Below are 18,642 nucleotides of genomic sequence, written 5' to 3' on the forward strand. Positions count from 1 at the left end.
TTTTTAAAGGTATTTATTAGAACAGGGGTAGGCAACCTATGGCACAGGTGCCGAAGGCGGCATGCGAGCTGATTTTCAGTGGCACTCATACTGCCTGGGTCCTGGCCACTGATTTGGGGGGCTCTGCGTTTTATTTAATTTTAAATGAAGCTTCTTAAACATTTTAAAAGCCTTATTTACTTTACATACAACAATAGTTTAGTTCTATATTATAGACTTAAAGAAAGAGACCTTCTAAGAATGTTAAAATATATTACCGGCACATGGAGTGAATGAATGAAGACTCAGCACACCACTTCTGAAAGGTTGCCGACCCCTGTATTAGAATGTCTTAATTTATTTAAATACTCTTTCAACAAGTTCAGATTGAGAATACTGCTTTTTGAGAGGGTCGGGGGCTGCTCCACACAGCTCCAGAAAGCAGCAGCATGGCCCTGCTCTGGCGCTCCCAACCCTGCTCCGTGTCTGGGGCTGGTCCACGTGGCTCCTGGAAGCAGTGGCATGGCCCCCCTCTGCCCAGTACCCCTGCCCCAAGCGCCGCCCCCACAGCTCCCATTGGCCAGGAACCACAGCCAATGGAACCTGAAGGGGCAGTGCCTGCGGACAGGGCAGCGTGCAGAGCCGCCTGGCCACGCAGGAGCCAAAGAAGGGACATGCCGCTGCTTCTGGGAGCCACTTGAGGTAAGCGCCGCCCGGAGCCTGTATCCCTGAGCCTCTCTCTGCACCCCAACCCCCTGCCTCAGCTATGATCCCCCTCCTGCCCTCCAAATTCCTCAATCCCAGCCCAGAGCAACCTCCTGCACCCAAAACCCCTCATCCCCAGCCCCACCCCAGAGCCCAGACCCCCAGCTGGAGCCTGCACCCCTTCCCATGCCTCAACCCCCTGCCCCAGCCCTGATCCCCCTCCTGCCCTCCATACCCCGCGATCCCAGCCCAGAGCACCCTCCTGCACCCTAAACCCCTCATCCCCAGCCCCACCCCAGAGCCTACACCCTCAGCCAGAGCCCTCACCCCCCTCCCTGTACCCCATTCCTCTGCCCCAGCCCAGAACCCTATCCTGCACCCTGAACTCGTTTCTGGCCCCACCCCAGAGCCTGCACCCCAACCCCAATTTTGTGAGCATTCATGGCCCGCCATACAATTTCTATTCCCAGATGTGGCCCTCAGGCCTTTGCCCACCCCGACCTACAGAGTTGGTGCCTATGGCTGCAATATGCTATACCTTCCTGGAATCTGTTTTGTATCTGAGTTCCTGCATGTCTGCAGCAGTGCACTTAACACAATATCGTCATATCTCCTCCCCAGGACTTTTCCACTCTGCTTCCCTGCAAAGTTGGAGAAAGTAACTTGCTCTTGGCTGCTAGTCATTAGGAGTTACTGGTCCAGTTGCTAGGTCTGCCATTCACATGTGTTAATTCCAGCCACTTCTTGTTAAGATACCTTGTTCCAACCCAGACCCTTTAGTCTATGGTACATCTACACTGCAATAAAAGACCCATGGCTGCGGCTGGCCTGTGGCAGCTGACTTGGGCTCAGATTGTAGTGACTAAAAGTTACAAAGCAGACATTCGGGCTGGAACCTGGACCCAAAACCATGCAAAAGAGTGTTTGGAACCACCCATACACTGAAATTTTCAGCCCTGGTGCCCAAGCTCTATGAGCCAGAGTCTATTGATCTAAGCTGAGACTCAGTGCCACGTGTTTTTTATTGCAGTGTAGATGTACCTTCTGTGACATCCAGCTATATGTCCAGAGCAGGAATCAACCTTACAGTAAGGACTTGTCAACACTACTGAGCCTTTGCCAGTATAGCTAGGCCAGCAGCAGCCCCTGGCTGAGACACAGTAAGCCAACAGGAGTTCTGCTGGCATAGCCACACCACCTCCCCAAGCAACATTAGCTAAGCCAACAGAAGCATTCTTCTGTTGACCCAGTCCCATCTAAACCAGGAATTCTGCCAGCATAGCTAAGTCAGCTAGCAGTGTGTGATTCTTTTCCATACTCTTAACAAGCATCACTTTGTAGTGTAGATGCAAGTATCACCACTCAGTGGGTAAACTGAGTCACCCATACTATCAAAAATAATACCAAAACATTCCTGCATTCTCCACAGCATTTTACAGACATTGGTATGTGTTATAAGCACATCGGAAGGTGTTATAGGTGGTTGTAAGCCAGAGCTAAGCAAATGATTGAGCTGCTGGCTAGACAATTTATAGCAGTTATTAATCATTTATTAAAACATCTACTAATCATAGGCAGTTTATAAATGGAATCAATAAAATGTGCCCACAATAAGATATGCAGGAAATCCAAAACAGGTTGAAGAATGAACCATGATCACTGAAATGGGGGGGGGAAGGAAGAACTGGACTGGTAGCCAAAGGACTCAAATCTCCCATTATCCAATTTACAATGCTCGCATCCACACACGGTTAAATCCTTATGACTGCAAATGTAGCTTCTTTAGGCATAAACCAGCTTAAAGAAATTTAAGAAATATTTTAATGCAGAACTGTACTATAAGCTTTTACTCACTCCATTTGGCTGTGGTCTTTTCCTGAGAGCACACTTCGTTTGTCTCGTCCAGCTTAGGAAGTCCCCTCTCTTTCGGTAACTGGACATTGACATCTGCCAGTCCAAACTGTCTGCTCCTTTCAAATTGCTTGTGTCTGTTCTCCTTTTGAATCAGTGACTTCCTGCGTGCAACTTTTGTCCTAAGCGTTTCTGTGCTCAGATCCTTTCTATATCGATTGGCAAACTGGGAGGTAGCAGCCATCTTAACGATCCTAGAACAAGTTTATAAGGAATTAGGAAATAAGACAAATGATCAAGTTCTGGTTTATTGTCATTTTACATTGAAGCCTTTAAAGTAGCCACTGAAAGCTTCCAAGTACCTCATTTTGTTAGAGTTTCAGTAATGGCTCTTCACTACAACCATATGCATCAGACACTAAAAATACTTTTAACCAGTGGATCCTAAGCCACTGGCATCCTACTGGTCTGGTAGGGTAGGCTTTTGCCACCAGATTGGTACTTGCCTGGCTATCCTTACTGGGTGGTGTCCTATGCAACCACACCTATTCATGCTAAGGAATCATAAGTAAACCAAAACACCATAGAAGCTACTTAGAAGCCATTGACAATTTAGATTATGACCTTGTTGGGGCAGGTGTAGATAAATCTCTGCATTAAGCATCTTCACATAACTTTCATATGGCTTTGTATTATGTCTCTATTTTCATACAACTTTGTATCAGATCTTTATATAGAAAACTTTGTATTGAGCCTTGGTATAATGTTAACAAAAATGTCTTTTTGTTAAAAGTAGAATAAGATCTCCCCCCCTCCCACCTTTTAATCAATTGCCCTGTTGAATGAATAAGGTGTGAATGAGCAAGGCCTGGAAGGCAAGCACCTCAGCTGCAGCAGTTGGAGAGGGGATGGAAGCCAGACCAAAGAACATTAAAACTTGTCAAGTGGGCTCACTAAAGAAGAGTAGACATATTGACAGCCTTGGGGGTTAGAAGCAAGCACCTTCTTTTGAAAACACCCTCTTTGAACAGCATTGGGACAACACCCAGAAAGAAGCAGTACAAAGGACACAGACACAGATTTTGAATCTGGTATAGATTTGCATGAGAGGGAAGCTGCTATAAATGTGAGGTGTCTTGCACAGGACCTTGGGCAGGGGTCCCCAACGCAGCGCCCGCGGGGGCATCTAAATGTGCCCGCATCCTGGCCGGCGGTCTAGCATCCACTGAAATGCCGCCGAATTTCTGCGGCATTCTGGCAGCAACGCCTCTCGATGACGCCACTTGCTGCCGACAAGCGACATCATCGAGAGGCGTCGCCGCTGAAACACCACAGAAATTCGGCGGCAGTTTGGCGGATGCTCCACCGGTGCCATGGTCCTTTGTCTGGCGCCTGCCAGACGAAAAGGTTGGGGACCACTGACCTTGGGTCTCGTCTTGTCAACATGGAAGCATCGATCTGGGTTGGCAGACCCCGGCTCCACCCCTCCCCCATCTAACTCACCTGGCCATTGAAGTTAAGGGGAGCAACTAATTGGTAACAACAAGACAGAGTATGCTTGTGCGTGTGTGTATGTGAGTGCGTGAGTGTAATATATATCATATGCATATGATACAGTGTTGATTGATACATGTATTACCAATAAATGTGGTGCTTTGTCTTATTCCCCCTGAAAAGATCCTGTGCAGTACTCGAAGTACAACACAGGGATCTTTTGTGTTGAGCGAGTTCCTAGCACAATGGGGCCACGACAGTTGATTGGGGCCTGTAAATGCTACTGCAATACAAATAATAACTAGCCACCATCACTGTACAGAGAAGTGGATGAGGTAATATATTTTATTGGACCAACTTCTGTTGGAGAAAGAGACAAGCTTTTGAGCTAGAGATCTTCAGGTCTGGAAAAGGTAATCAGAGTGTTACAGCTAAATACAAGGACAAATAGTTTAGCATAAGGAGTAAACATGTTCCAAGAGACCTTTAAGATGAAGCAGGCAACTAACACCTCTGCAGACATAGAACAAAGGATGGTTAGACCTGGTCTAGGCTAGAAGATTAGGTCAGTTTAACTACGATCAGTCAGGGGTGTGAAAGATCCATAACCCTGAATGACATAGGTCAATTTAACTATCTATCCCCCTGTGGACAGCGCTAAATTGATGAAGGAATTAGCTACAGCCTCTCAGGGAGGTGGATTATCTACGCCGATGGGAGAACCCCTCCTATGGGCGCAGGTAGTGTCTACATGGAAGCACTACTGCGCCACTGTAGTTTCAAGTGAGGACAAGCCCTTAGTATGTTAAATTGTTGTAGTGAGTCATAAAACAAAACCAGTATCTCTGCTGATTCCATGATTTTTGAGAGTCTAGCAGACTTAAGAATTTAAACTCCCGGGCTCATAAACTGAATACTAGGAAGTTTAGACTTGAAACTAGACGAAGGTTTCTAACCATTAGAGGAGTGAAGTTCTGGAACAGCCTTCCAAGGGGAGTAGTGGGGGCAAAAGACATATCTGGCTTCAAGACTAAGCTTGATAAGTTTATGGAGGGAATGGTATGATGGGATAGCCTAATTTTGGCAATTGATCTTTGATCATCAGCAGGTAAGTATGCCCAGTGGTCTGTAATGGGATGTTAGATGGGTTGGGATCTGAGTTACTACAGAGAATTCTTTCCTAGGTGCTGGCTGATGAGTCTTGCCCACATGCTCAGGGTTTAACTGATCGCCATATTTGGCGTTGGGAAGGAATTTTCCTCCAGGGCAGACTGGGAGAGGCCCTGGAGGTTTTTCACCTTCCTCTGCAGCATGGGGCACGGGTTACTTGCTGGAGGATTCTCTGTAGCTTGAGGTCTTTAAACCACGATTTGAGGACGTCAATAACTCAGACATAAGTTAGGGGTTTGTTATAGAAGTGGATGGGTGAGATTCTGTGGCCTGCATTGTGCAGGAGGTCAGACTAGATGATCATAATGGTCCCTTCTGACCTTAGTCTATGAGACTATGATTCTTTTGAAGGTGTTGAGTAGGTTTTCTTTGAGCTTGATGGTGACCACATCCTGAAAGAAATCTTTCCCAAACCCCCTCTTCTGGCCTTCAAACAGCCCCTCAATCTCATCATCACAAGCAAGCTCCCATAGACCAGGACACACCAACTCAAAGCAGAACAAGACCCTGCCAGAACAACAGATGCAAAATATGCAGACATATCTACACTGCTGATCAACACCCCCACAATACATCTCTCAAGATCTGCGGGTCCTAGACATGCCGATTTGTTAGTCTCTAAGGTGCTACAAACTTTTCACAAAGTGATGGCTCCTTAGCTGACTTCTCAGTCCTCATACTCAAAGAAAACCTGCACAATACCTTCAAAAGACAAGTCTGGGCACGTACAGTCATAACTTTGTTATGACTGCAGAGATGTTAATTACCCTCTTCATCTTAAATGGTTCTTGGAAGATTTGTTTACCCCTTATGCTAAACAATCTCTCCTTGTGACAGAGTAAGTACCCTTTCCAGACGGAAAAGAGAGCTCATCTCCTTGGTACCTCACCCACCTTTTCCCTCTCGTATTCTGGAACCAACACAGCTACAACACTGCATCTCATCACTGTAGTATTTTGGATAAGGATTCTTTCCCTACTGTACTTGTGACCTCTATGTGCAGCATAACCTGGGCCCCAGTTGGTCATTACAACTGATGCTTCTCTGATACTTATGCATGTTCTGGTCAAGTCTACACTCCATCCTGGGCTGTTCAAGACTGGAGACTTCAAGTTGAGGGTCTGGAAGTTTGTATTAAAGTACACATACGAATAAGTGGCAGGTGAAAAATTCATTGATATTTTTCTCTCTGCAGCAATTCCCACCCCAAGTTTTAATCCCTCACCACATGTTCAAAGTAGCATCTGCAAACCCAGCTGGTTTAAACTCTGCAGGGAAGCCACACAACACAATGTATTTTTTTAGAACAGCATCAGCAATTGTGTGGATGCCCCAGGCAGAACAGAAAACGGCAAAAGTGATCACGATACCGCAGAGCTTCGCCTCACCAGATGGCGAAGTGCTTTACAAAGGAGGGCACCGCTAGCCTCGTTTTACAGGTGGGGAAACCGAGGCACAGCACAGTGAAGCCACTGGTGCAAGTCCCCCAGCAGAGCCAGGAAGAGAACAGTCCCCTGGAGCTGTACGCTGGAGTTAGTGTTCCCCCTCCCCTGCCCCCCAGGTCACCTCCCTTGTTGCAGGGTAGCTCCACCCCCTCCCCCCAGGTCACCTCCCTTGTTGCAGGGTAGCTCCACACACCCCCCCAGGTCACCTCCCTTGTTGCAGGGTAGCTCCGCCCCCCCAGGTGCTGGACCCCCCCCTTCCCCTGCCCCCACCCTTGGTGTTAACGGCTTCGCTCCGCGCTGGATTTTGCCCCCCCCCCCCCCCCGACCCGCCTCTGCACTGAGACCCAGCCCGGGGGTGGGGGGGTCACTGCCAGGGAACGGAGCCCGTCCCGTGCCGCCGCTGGGACTGTGGGGCGGAGGCCGCCCGCCGGGACTGTCGGGGGGGCAGGGCCCCCGGAGGGGAGAGGCTGGCACGACCCCTCGAGGCGGCAGGGAGCAGGGCTACAGCCGCGCCGCGCCCGGCCCTTCCTACCTGCGCTGGGCCCACAGAGACCCCAAGTCCCCGACGCGGGCACGACCCGGAGACGCGCGCGGACCAACCACCCCTTTCGCTGGCCCCGGCTCAATTCAAACCTCACCCCGCCCATCTCATTGGCTGAGCCCAGCCCGCCGGCGGCCGCTCATTGGCCTCACCGAGCCGCCCACCGGCCGCTCATTGGACACCGCGAGCTCTGTGCCTGCTGTTCACTGGCAAGTCCTGAGCCTCTCCAGCTGCGTCGGTCATTGGTTAGCAGGCGCGAGGGGGAGGGAGGCGGGAGTGGTCTGTGATTGGTCGCGCCACGGGCCCGGGGGGAGGGGGAATGGTCTGTGTGAACAGCGCCCCCTGACGCCGCAAGCGGGAGCTGTGTGGCAGTGCCTCAGTCCCAGCCCGGGGGGCACTGCCGGGGCGGGGCAGCGTCAGGGGTGTGCCCAGGGGCCGCTAGCGAGCTGCTAGGCCACCGATGTTCCTGCCACCAGCCCCCACTCTCTGCACCCATAGGGGCCTCATGCCACCAGGCCCTGTAATGTCAGGTGGCTGGATGGCCTTTGCCACTGGGCACTAGCTCGCCGTGCCATTCCTGCGCAGCCTTGGCCACCGCCGGCACTGCGTGGCTGCACCACCCCCCCGGGGCCTTTGCCACTGGTGACTACAGGGTGGCGACTTGCACTGCACTGTTTCCGCTCACAGCAATCTGGTGTGTAGATTTTGGGGAGAAGCTGGTGTCATGGCCTTGGAAGTGCAGGGCTGTCCTGCACCTTGCACAGGGTTTGAGGTTAGATTCTCTCACCCCTCAAACTCCATATTGTTCTGCATAATATGTTTATAAACGTTTTGTGGAGGGGGAAGGGGGAATTTTGCCTGAAATCGATAGTATCCCCTTTAAGAGCAATAGAGGATCCAAAGGGTAGGTGTGAATTAAAGCAATCAGCTCTTTGGGGCAGGGACTCTCTTTTTGTTCTAGGTGCTGTACACACAGAACAATGGGGTCCTGGTCCATGACTAGGGTCCTACATGCTTCAGCAATATAACTAATAAAAAACCCAGCAAACAGGAAACTGACCTTTAAGATCTTTCCATTCTGCTCCCGTTCAACACTAAGCAACAATATATACTGTAACTGGGCTTAATTTTGTAAACAACAAGGCAAAGGTAGGATTTTCAGAAGTGGTCAGCATTGGCTTAACTCTGCTGAAGTCTTTTGAAAATCCCTCCCATAGCATGTTATGTGTCCTCCACATTTCTAATTTCCCACTCCACACACATACACCAGGCCCGACCCCTATTTTTTTCCCCAGTAACCATATCCGGAAGAAACTGATGTTCAATTGTGAAGAGGTGGTTTGTGTTTAATATGATTCTTACATATGGAAAATGTATCAACAGCAGCAAACTGAGCCATACAACATTCAAAGATAAAAGTAGCCGTTCAAAAATCAGCCACATGGTGGCATTGCAAAAATGTAGCCTGTGGATTGAAAAAACAATATTGCCAAATAGGATATTGCTAAGTTTAAGACACATTAATAAGCATAGAACATAGGCATCTTTTGCAGGCAGTGTAAGAATGTTCCTTTTAGCATCTCAATCCAGCATGCCATCAGGCTTTATAATTTCAGCTTTCAAACCACAAGAAAGTTGTAAGAAGTTCTGAAGGTATTGAGCCTCGCAGAACTCAACTGGAGAGTTTGCTGGCAAGGCAGACCGGCTGGGGTGACGGGCATGAGTGAGTGAGTGATGTTAGAGAGCTTATTCCTTCACTCTCCCACTTCCCCGGTCCTTTTTGCATGAACAGAGAGAGAAACAATACCCAAAGTCCAAAGGTGCAAACAATTCGATGTTTATTGGGGTGAACTTCCAGCAAGCTTAAATCCAATTTCCTTCTTCCTTATTTTCGAATCACAACTTACTTCCTGTTTGCCCCTAATTTACATAGTAATATTCACACCTATACCTTAACCAATCATTCTACTAAAATTTACCTAACCAATCCTAACATAGTGTGACATGATTAGCTAACCAATTATATCTCACCACCTTAATTAGTTTACACCCAGCAAAATTAATTATACAGCAGACAGAAACAATCACAGAACCAGGCAGAGACCATGCAAATAAACATACAAAACAATACAGAAACGAGTATTTCACAACTACATCTATACAGACATAAGGGTTTTACAACTACATCTATACAGACATAAGGGTTTTCCAGCTGTGTCTATTGATAAGTGAGTTCTTACCAGACAGAAAACTATTAAACTAAATTTTCTTTCACATCTTCTAGGCTCTTCCCTTTCTCTGGAGGTGATAGATCGGATCACCTTCCTAACAGCCCCAGATTGCCTTATTTCAATATGACTAAACAGGGCCTCAGACTGTCACAGTGAGAGAAGGCCCTTACACAAATAGAATCAAAATCATTGTCTTTCTTTTATACCTCTGTAACTAGCTAAGTGATAAGAATACACCTAAATTCTTAAAGTATAGGCCTTTGCAGACAGGCTTGAATATCTATATATCCTAACAGATCAGCATATTTTTAGCATTATTTCACTGGGTACAGTGAATGGGAACAGCAATGCGTGGATTAGACACCCTCACAGGGATCAGCAGGGCGCCCCCCGCGGCTTGCCTCCCCAGGCATGCGCTTGGAGCACTGGTGCCTGGAGCTGCGGCTGATCTTGATGTAAAAAGCACACCTTTGTTGCAATTGTGATGGGGCAGCCCAAGGTTGGCTAAATGGATCCCAAGTCCTGTGCCTGAAAACCCTACTTGCCTCCATCTAAGCCTAGCCCCACTTGTTTCCCTTCCACAACTGTTGGAGAGGCAGGAATTAACCCCAGAAACAAATGCTGCACTCACCAACAAAACACTTATCTAAACAAAGGACTTGTCTGTACGGTGCTGCAGTGTGGATTACGGGGGAGTGGATTGCAGAGCACACCAAAACATTGTGCTCTAACTGCTCTGTGTGGATGCTGCCAGAATGAACTAAAAGGTACCTAGTTTGTGTTACCATAGTCCTGTTTGAAGAGGATTATGTTAATGTGAATAGTGCATCTTTTTGTTCATGCCAGCATCATCCACAGGTGATGTCCCCATAGCAGGGTACACAAACATCCCCCCAGCAATAACTAGTATACTTTACCCAGGCCCAACTCCCCCTGCCCACCCACCCCCCCAAAAAACCCCCACCAAAATAAGACACTTCACTTGCAAACACTTCTTCCCTTGGGGAAGGGATGAGAGATTAAACAGTCAGTGACAGTACAGTCACATCATTTAATGCACTCCTGAAAAGTGCTCAGATACTCTGGGGCTGAGAGCTATATAAGAACATATATAGAATAGAAGCTAGTTTAACTTGATTGAAAACCCCACTTAACACCAAGCTAGACACAGTTTAACACCTATCGTTCAATTTTAGCCCATCAAGTCACAGCCTAGGTGTTTTCATATGCTCATAGATTACAAGGCCAGAAGGGACAACTGTAATCATCTAGTCTGACCTCCTGTATAACACAGGCCATAAAACTTCCCCCAAATAATTCCTAGAGTAGATTTTTTACAAAAACATCCAATCTTGATTTAAAAAGTGCCAGTGATGGAGAATCCATCACAACCCTTGGTAAATTGTTTCAATGATTAATGACCCTCCCAGTGTTAAAATGTGTCTGTATTGGTACTAAATGGAATTTTCAATAGAGTTAACTTCACTGAGTTGTCTGAAGAAGAAAAAAGCACCTTTTCTCCTACACAATGGGCTTGTCTACACTTAAAACACCACAGCGGCACAGCTGCACTGTTGCAGCACTACAATGTAGACACTACTTTCAGTGATGGGAGGAATTCTCCCACCGGTATAGATGGTGCCTCCCCATACTGGGGGATGGGGGGGGGACACAATCTAAAGGGGAGGACACATAACCGCCCTGCGTGTCTCCCTTGCCCAGTAACCCCCACACCGTGTGGCCAGCCTGGGGCCACCACACTTTCCCCACTCCACATTATCTGCGGAGGGCAAAGGGTGTTTCTGTCCTTCTCTCCCTGCCCCGCCTCCCAGCACAATTGGCTACCCTCTCTGGCAGTAGGGCGGGGAGCAGGACGGAGCCACTTCTGCCTGAGAGAGCCTGGCTGGGAGGCAGCGGTGGCCCACTCCCTGCCATGCTCGGCCCATGTCCCCAGCAGCTGAGCCCAGGGCTGCCTCCCAGCCAGGTCTGTCCTGCTCCCCACCTGGCTGCCAGGGAGAGGGGCCAAACGTGCTGGGGGAGAGGCGCAGGGATAGAAGGACAGAGACCCCATCCCCGCTCCCAGCAGACCAATTGAGAGCGGGGTACTTGACGCTGCATGCCCCCCCATGCGTTGCCTCTGCCCATCGGTGTAAGTAATCCACCTCACTGAATTCTTCCATAGACCCAGCGCTGTTTAGATGGTGACTTAGATCGGCTTAACTATACTGCTCAGGTGGGTGGATTTTTCACACCTCTGACTGACGTAGCTAAACTAATTTTCTAGTGTAGACAAGGCCAGGGCTTCAGGTGCTTTAGAAATTTTACCATGTGTTAAAATTATTCTTCTCCCAGCACAAACATGGCTTTTATGTCTCCATTGCTCCATCAGCAGCACCTCCAGTACTGAGGCTGGGCAGGATTGCTGCAGCCAACTGGTTCACAGTGAAAGCAAATTAAAAGGAGATAAGGGACTGCTCTATTTAGTAACATGCAACAAAGAAATGCTTTGAGGAATGTGACCATTAATTAAGATGGAAGCCATACAAGAGCTATAGTGACTTGGTTAATCCTATACATACAGAGTTAAATTTCTCCAGGTCCTGATAAGATAGGACTATTTTGTTTTATCTACTGTTCTCTCATGTCCAAGGCTACTGAAATGCAAAAGTGCCAGATGGCTAGGAAAGGTAAACAAATTGCAAAATCCTTCTTATATTTATCACTAAATACCCTGACTGCACCCCCCCCCCAAAATATTATTCATTAGAAGCCAGTTTGGGACAAGTGACATTCAGTTGTGCTTATCAGCTTGTAACAAAGAATTAGGGCTATATAGTTGCATTGCATGGCCTTTTTCTGTTAGACAGGGAATCTAAATCATCTTTAGGGTAATTACACTGGTGTGAATTTGGCCTACTGGCTATAGCTGCTATGGACACTATGACACCAGTACTAGAAATAAGGTTCCTGCTTATGCATTCATAGCATCCACCATGGTCCTAGGGCCGAGTGTTTGTTGTTTGTATCCTTTCCCGCATGAATATATATGCACTAGTGCAGTGGTCCCCAACACGGTGCCCGCGGGTGCCATGGCACCCGCCGGAGCTTTTATGTGCACCCGCCTAGTGCCCAGCAGGGGAGAGAAGCTGCAGCCCTGCGCCTGCCGGGGACAGAGAACTCCGGGGCTGCAGACTGCAGGCGCCGGTGTTCTCTGTCCCTGGCAGGTGCAGGGCCGCGGCTTAATCTGGAGAGAAGCTGCGGCCGTGTGCCTGCCAGGGACAGAGAACTCTGGGGCTGCAGGCGCCAGTGTTCTCTGTCCTCCCGGCTTCTCTCCAGCTTCTGCCCAGAACTGGCGCCAAAAAAACCCAAAAAACAAAAAACAAAAAAATGCTCTGACTCTGCAGAATGGATGGAATGCCGCTCCATAGCATGTGCTGCCCCAGGCACGTGCTTGCTCCACTGTTGCCTGGAGCTGGCCCTGTATGTAAGTAATTGTTGGCGCCTGCCACACTCTTCTGAAAACATGAATGTGCTACTGGCCACAAAAAGGTTGGGGACCACTGCACTACTGGAAAGATCATGGTACTCTTGCCAGGGTTGCTATTAGCATGCAGAGATGCTGTGGTCCAATGGATAGGACATCGGAGTGGAATTTAAGGGTACGTCTACACTGCAATAAAAAACCCACAGCACCAAGTCTCAGAGCCCAGATCAAATGACTTGGCCTCACAGGGCTAAAAATTGAAGCATAGATGCTGGAACCTGGACTCTGAGACCCACCCCCCTTGTGTTGTGTTGTTTCAGAGCCTGGGCTCCAGGCTGACCCTGAACGTCTATTCTGCAATTTTTAGCCCCGCAGTCTGAGCCCTGTGAGACAGAATCAGCTGGCCTGGGCCAGTGCTGCAGGTCTTTTAGTAGCACAGACATACCCAAAGAGACCCAAGTTCTATTTTCAACTCAGCAGTGACCTGCTCTGTGACTTTGGATAATACACATCACCTCTCTGTTTCCTCTCCCACTGTCTGTCTGTCTCATCTATTTATGTAGACTGTAATTGTTTCAAGGCAGGCACTGCTTCTCACTGAGTGTGTACAATACCTAGCACAAAGGGGTCCTGACCTTATCAAATTAGGACACTATTTTACTACAAACTCCCACTGCATAAAGGATTAGTGCAGCAAAGAATTCAGACTCTGCCTTCCTTTTAAATTTGAGTCCTTTCTGATAGAATGCACAAGTAAATAATCTGTAATTCTTTGTTAGAATAAAACAACAGCTCACTACAGTACATGCAAGGGTGGCCCAATTTACTGACCCTCTGAGCCGCATACAATAATCTACAGAAGTTCAAGAGCTGGGTGCACCTGCCAGGACTCAGGGCTTTGGCCCTGTGGCAGGGTGGTGGGGTTAGGGGCTTCAGCCCCATGGGAGGCACCTGCCAGGGCTTGGGGCATCAGCCCCACTCCTGTTGAAGCCCCAAGCCCTGGCAGGTGCCTCCCATGGGGCTGAAGCCCCTAACCCCACGGCAGGGCAGAAAACCTGAGCTTACCCCCACCCCAGTCTGGTGGGTGGGGGAGGCTCTGTGAAAAAGAGCCACATATGCAGGAGCGGTGACAGGGCTTCTGGCGCCCTAGGCAGAATTCGGAGGGCGGCATTTTGTGCGCTCCCCACGGGGCGCGCAGGAGCTTCTGGTTCCGCTCCCATCGCGCCGCCGAAGAAGGATCCTCTGCCGAAATGCCGCAGGCGACAGCAGCAGTCATTGAGCTGCTCAATTGCCTGCCGCTGTTTCCCGCGGCACATCGGCAGATGGTCCTTCTTCGGGCGGCGCAACGGGAGCAGAACCGGAAGCTCCCGCGCGCCCTGGGGGGAGCGCACAAAATGCCGCCCCCGGAATCCTGGCGCCCTAGGCAACCGCCTAGGGTTGCCTAATGGAAGCGCCGGCCCTGCACATATGGCTCTCAAGCCGTGGTTTGGCCACCCCAGTACACAGTATTTTCAATTTACAGTAAATGGTGTTTGTTTTTAAACACATTTGTAGCAAATGCTGCCATGTACAAACAACAGGAACCGGATAGGGCTTCATACGGAGAAAGACTTTGAGAAACAAACTAAAAGATGTAGCATCTGTATTGGTGCCTGGTACTTAACTAATTAGTTGTGGAACTTTATCTGGGAGGGTTCATGGAAGATATGTTAGACTAGAGCATAGGAACTAAGTGGATGCTAGTTCTCCCTTGCATCAGCTTTAATATCCATAGCCATTGAATCTTTATGACAAACACTATTTTAATTGGAGCATCTAGTGCCTTGTCTTTGTTAGGATAAGGAGTGTATTTTAACATGCAACAAAGAGTCCTGTGGCACCTTATAGACCAGGGGTCGGCAACCTTTCAGAAGTGCTGTGCCGAGTCTTCATTTATTCACTCTAATTTAAGGTTTCGTGTGCCAGTAACACATTTTAACGTTTTTAGAGGGTCTCTTTCTATAAGTCTATAATATATAACTAAACTATTGTTGTATGTAAAGTAAATAAGATTTTTAAAATGTTTGAGATGCTTCATTTAAAATTAAATTAAAATGAAGGGCCCCCCAGACTGGTGGCCAGGACCCAGGCAGTGTGAGTGCCACTGAAAATCAGCTTGCGTGCCGCCTTTGGCACGCGAGCCATAGGTTGCCTACCCCTGGTCTATAAGGTGCCACAGGACTCTTTGTTGCTTTTTACAGATCCAGACTAACACGGCTACCCCTCTGATATTTTAACATGTTAACTGATATATATTAAAATCCTAATGTAAGTTGTAGTTTTAACACATTAGCTGGTTGAGGTAAACCCTAACCTCCCTACTAGTCTCCTGTATCTTAAGCATTAAGAGGGTTTTCAATCACAAGAAGCTAACATGTTTGAAAAACTGCACCTATTGGCCCATATAGAGATGACCCAGGGCTTTGTCTCAAATAGGAAAAGTAGCTGAGTTCAGGTTGCACTTAGTAGCTAAGCAACTTTTTTCTTATCGTAGGTCTTCACTGAAGAAGTAACTTGAGCATCTACAGTCGAGTTACCTAGCTTGAGTGAGAGCAGCTGCACCGCAAAATAACATTGGGGATGCTGTGTCCACTCATATGTGGCACTAAAATTTCTGGAGGCATATCTATGGTCCTTCACACTACAGTAAGCTGAGCTACTCTGAGTTTTTCCCCAGTGAATTATGGGAGAACTTGTTTGTCCTTTCTAGGCACATGGGAGGATCATGGGTAGACATTGGAAGTCTAGCAGCATTCAAAAGGAGCTATCTACACTACAGATTAGTCATGTTAGCAGCTGATGAGTTGTGTTAACTCAAGTGCTAGCCTATACACTCAACAGAACTGCTAACTCGAGTTAAAAACATCATTACCCTTGAATTAAGGGTTTCTGAGTGGATTTGGACTGAAGTGAGGGACAACACTCAACTTTACTTTGCAGTTTTAGGCTATGTCTACACTAACACCTTTGTTGGTAAAACTTTTGTCTGTCAGGGGTGTGAAAAACCACACACACCCCAACTGGCGTGGACAGTGCTATGTCAGCGTGAGATGCTCTCCCACCAACATAGCTACTGCTGCAGATGGCAATTTATATCAAAACAAACCTTTCCCCCACTCCACAGTTTCTTCACCCCCTTGCCAGACTCAGTAGTTATTTCCAAAGCTTAAATCCTGCTTCCTGGTGTTTCCTCAAGTCTCTGCTCCTGAACCTCACTATAGGTCATTCCTGCCAGGCCTTTTCAACTGCCTGGTGTGAAGAACCTCTTTCCTTCTCTGATCCTAGATCATCTCTGGATCCCTTATAGAAGTTTCCTCTCTAGCTCCTTGAAGCAGGGAATATCTACTAAGCTCATTGTAGGAATCAGCTACCAGACCTCACCCAAGCTTCCTTTCTCCACGGGAGTTGGCTCTTGTAGGAAGCCCACACACCCAAGGCTACCATCAGGTTATCCTGGTCAACTGACAACTGCAGGCAGAGGCAACTCGGGGAGTGGGGGAAGAGGATGAGGGGTCACATGCCCTCACAGATTTCTGCCAGGGCGGGAGTTGGCCTGAGCGTGGCTGAGGGGGCTGTGTACTATTGGGTTATCCGGGAGAGGGGGCGGGCGGAAGCCCGCCCCATGCTAACGGATCCCCCCCCCAGCCTAAGGGGAGGATCCACAGGGCCACGGAAACCCACTAAGTGCGGGGGACAACTAATAAAAGAACAGGGGCAGGAGTGAGGTCAAAGGGTCAGAAGAAGGGAGCCTGATGGGGACACCGAGCAGAGAACCCCGGACAGCGCCCACTGCTCCTCGAAGGCGTCAAGGGAGCCAGCGGACGCCGCCCAGAGGAACTCCGCCCGGAGACGTGAGCGGACAAGGGACCGGAAACAAGCCCCACAGTCGCAGGAGTCTCCGTCGGCCAACCTCCTCTCCCTGGTCGCGTGGATGGCCTTTTTAGCCAGGGCGAGGAGGAGGTTGACCAGGAGGTCCCGCGACTTTGTGGGGCCACGGATAGGGAGTGCATGGATAAGGAGGTGGGGGGAAAAGTGCAACCAGAAACGCAAGAGGATATTAGTGAGGAGCCGGTATAGGGGCTGCAACCTGGCGCACTCTAGGTAAACATGCGCCAGGGTCTCCTCACGCCGCAGAAGGGGCAGGTGTCCGGGACAGGGGTGAACCGCGCCAAGTACACGCCGTGCTCACGGCCCCGTGAAGGAGCCGCCAGCTGATATCCCGGCGGGCCTCGGGACCAGGGTGGAGTACAGGCTGGCCCACGGGCTCCTCACCCTCCACAGGTGGCAGAGGTCCCGCCACTTGGTGTCGGGGCGGGACACGAGGGTGAGGAAGTGAACGGTATGGAGCACGGCGCGTAGAGTTGTTTCCTTGGCGGTTTGAAACGGACCGGCTGCAGATCGTGCAGCCGGCTGGCGGAGAAGGGGCGGGGGCCGGTCGGGTCCACGGGGCAGGGGCCCGATGAAGAGGTCCGGAGGGCTCGGGGTGGGGGGTGGGCGGGGCGTGCCCTCACGCAGGACCCGGTCGAGGTAAGCCCGAGCAGCGGGCGGCAAAGCGGCCTTCACCTCCTGTAGTACGCGCCGGGGAGTACAAGGTCTGGAGAGCCCCATCCGCCGAGCGAGCGTCAGGGGATCCAGCCAGTCTCCCCGGTCGTAGTCCAGGAGGTCTCCGACCCTGGTGGCTTCTGCCAGGAACAACCTCTGTCGCACCCCGGGGGACTCCGCCACCTGCACACGGAGCTGAGGGTTGTGTAGCAGGGGCTCCGCGAGGAGGTCTGCCCCCTCGGTGGCCGCCACGGACCTGGTCGCAGAGAACAGCTTCCAGGTCCGGAGGAGGTCCTGGTAGAAAACCGGCAGCCCGGAGAGGTCTCGCGGAAGGCCCCTCGGGTCGAGATAAAGGAGCTGCCGGTCGTATCGGAGCCCTCGGAAGCGGCGCAGGAAGGCGTGCGCCAGGGCTCTCCATGCCGGACTACCCGCACCATAAAGGAGCCTCTGCAGTGCCTGGAGGCGGAAGACGTGGACCTGAGTGCGGAGGCACTTCAGGCCCTGCCCTCCCTCCTCCAGGGGCAGGTGGAGTACCCCTGCAGGGACCCAGTGCAGTCCTGGCCAAAAGAACTCCAGCACCACCCTCCGGAGGTCGGTCAGGAACACCGGGGCCGGGACCAGGGTGTTGAGCCGGTACCAGAGCATGGACAGGACCAGTTGATTGAGCACCAGTGCCCTCCCTCGGAGGGAAAGGCACCGGAGGAGTCCCGTCCATTTCCGGAGCCGCTCCGCCACCCTGCCCAGCAAACCTTGCCAGTTCTCCGGCGGAGAGGGATGCGTGGCAGAAAGGTAAACGCCGAGATAGAGCAGCGGACCCGCGCTCCACCGGATGGCCTGAAGCGCGGGTGGGAGGGAGCTCGCCTGCCACCCGTCCCCGACCACCAGGCCAGAGCTCTTGACCCAGTTGACCCGGGCGGAGGAGGCCGCCGAGTACACGGCTTGGCAGGCCTCTGAGGGGGCTGTGTCTGGGAAAGGCACCAGCACCTAGTGCTCGTGCTAGGAGACTCCTAGAGCAGGGAAAAGACTAACTAGTCATCTCAGACTGCAGAACCAAGCCCAAATGATCCCTTGGTACGAGATAACTAGGCACGGGCATGGCTGCGCCCAACTCCTGCAACACTCTTCACCTACATTAGGAGAAAGGTTGAGTTTAGATTAGTT

At 50.1% G+C, this 18,642-nt stretch overlaps 1 protein-coding gene across 4 annotated transcripts in view; it reads right to left on the minus strand.

The window, feature by feature from the left end:
- DLGAP5 (DLG associated protein 5) overlaps positions 1–7,313 on the minus strand; it is a 45,558-nt gene extending 38,245 nt beyond the window's left edge. For 3 of the 4 annotated variants that reach the window (XM_039538591.1, XM_039538589.1, XM_039538588.1), the window contains exons 1-2: positions 7,292–7,313; positions 2,539–2,789 (exon numbers count right to left, since the gene is read on the minus strand). In XM_039538591.1, coding sequence (XP_039394525.1) covers positions 2,539–2,789; positions 7,292–7,296 — 256 coding nt within the window. In that variant the 5' untranslated portion in view covers positions 7,297–7,313. Of the gene's footprint in view, positions 1–2,538; positions 2,790–7,176 lie in introns of all 4 variants that reach the window. The other variant, XM_039538590.1, reaches the window with a different exon arrangement.
- Positions 7,314–18,642: the final 11,329 nt, after the last annotated feature.

The sequence above is a fragment of the Mauremys reevesii genome, linkage group 4, assembly GCF_016161935.1.
Source record: "Mauremys reevesii isolate NIE-2019 linkage group 4, ASM1616193v1, whole genome shotgun sequence".
NCBI lineage: Eukaryota > Metazoa > Chordata > Testudines > Geoemydidae > Mauremys > Mauremys reevesii.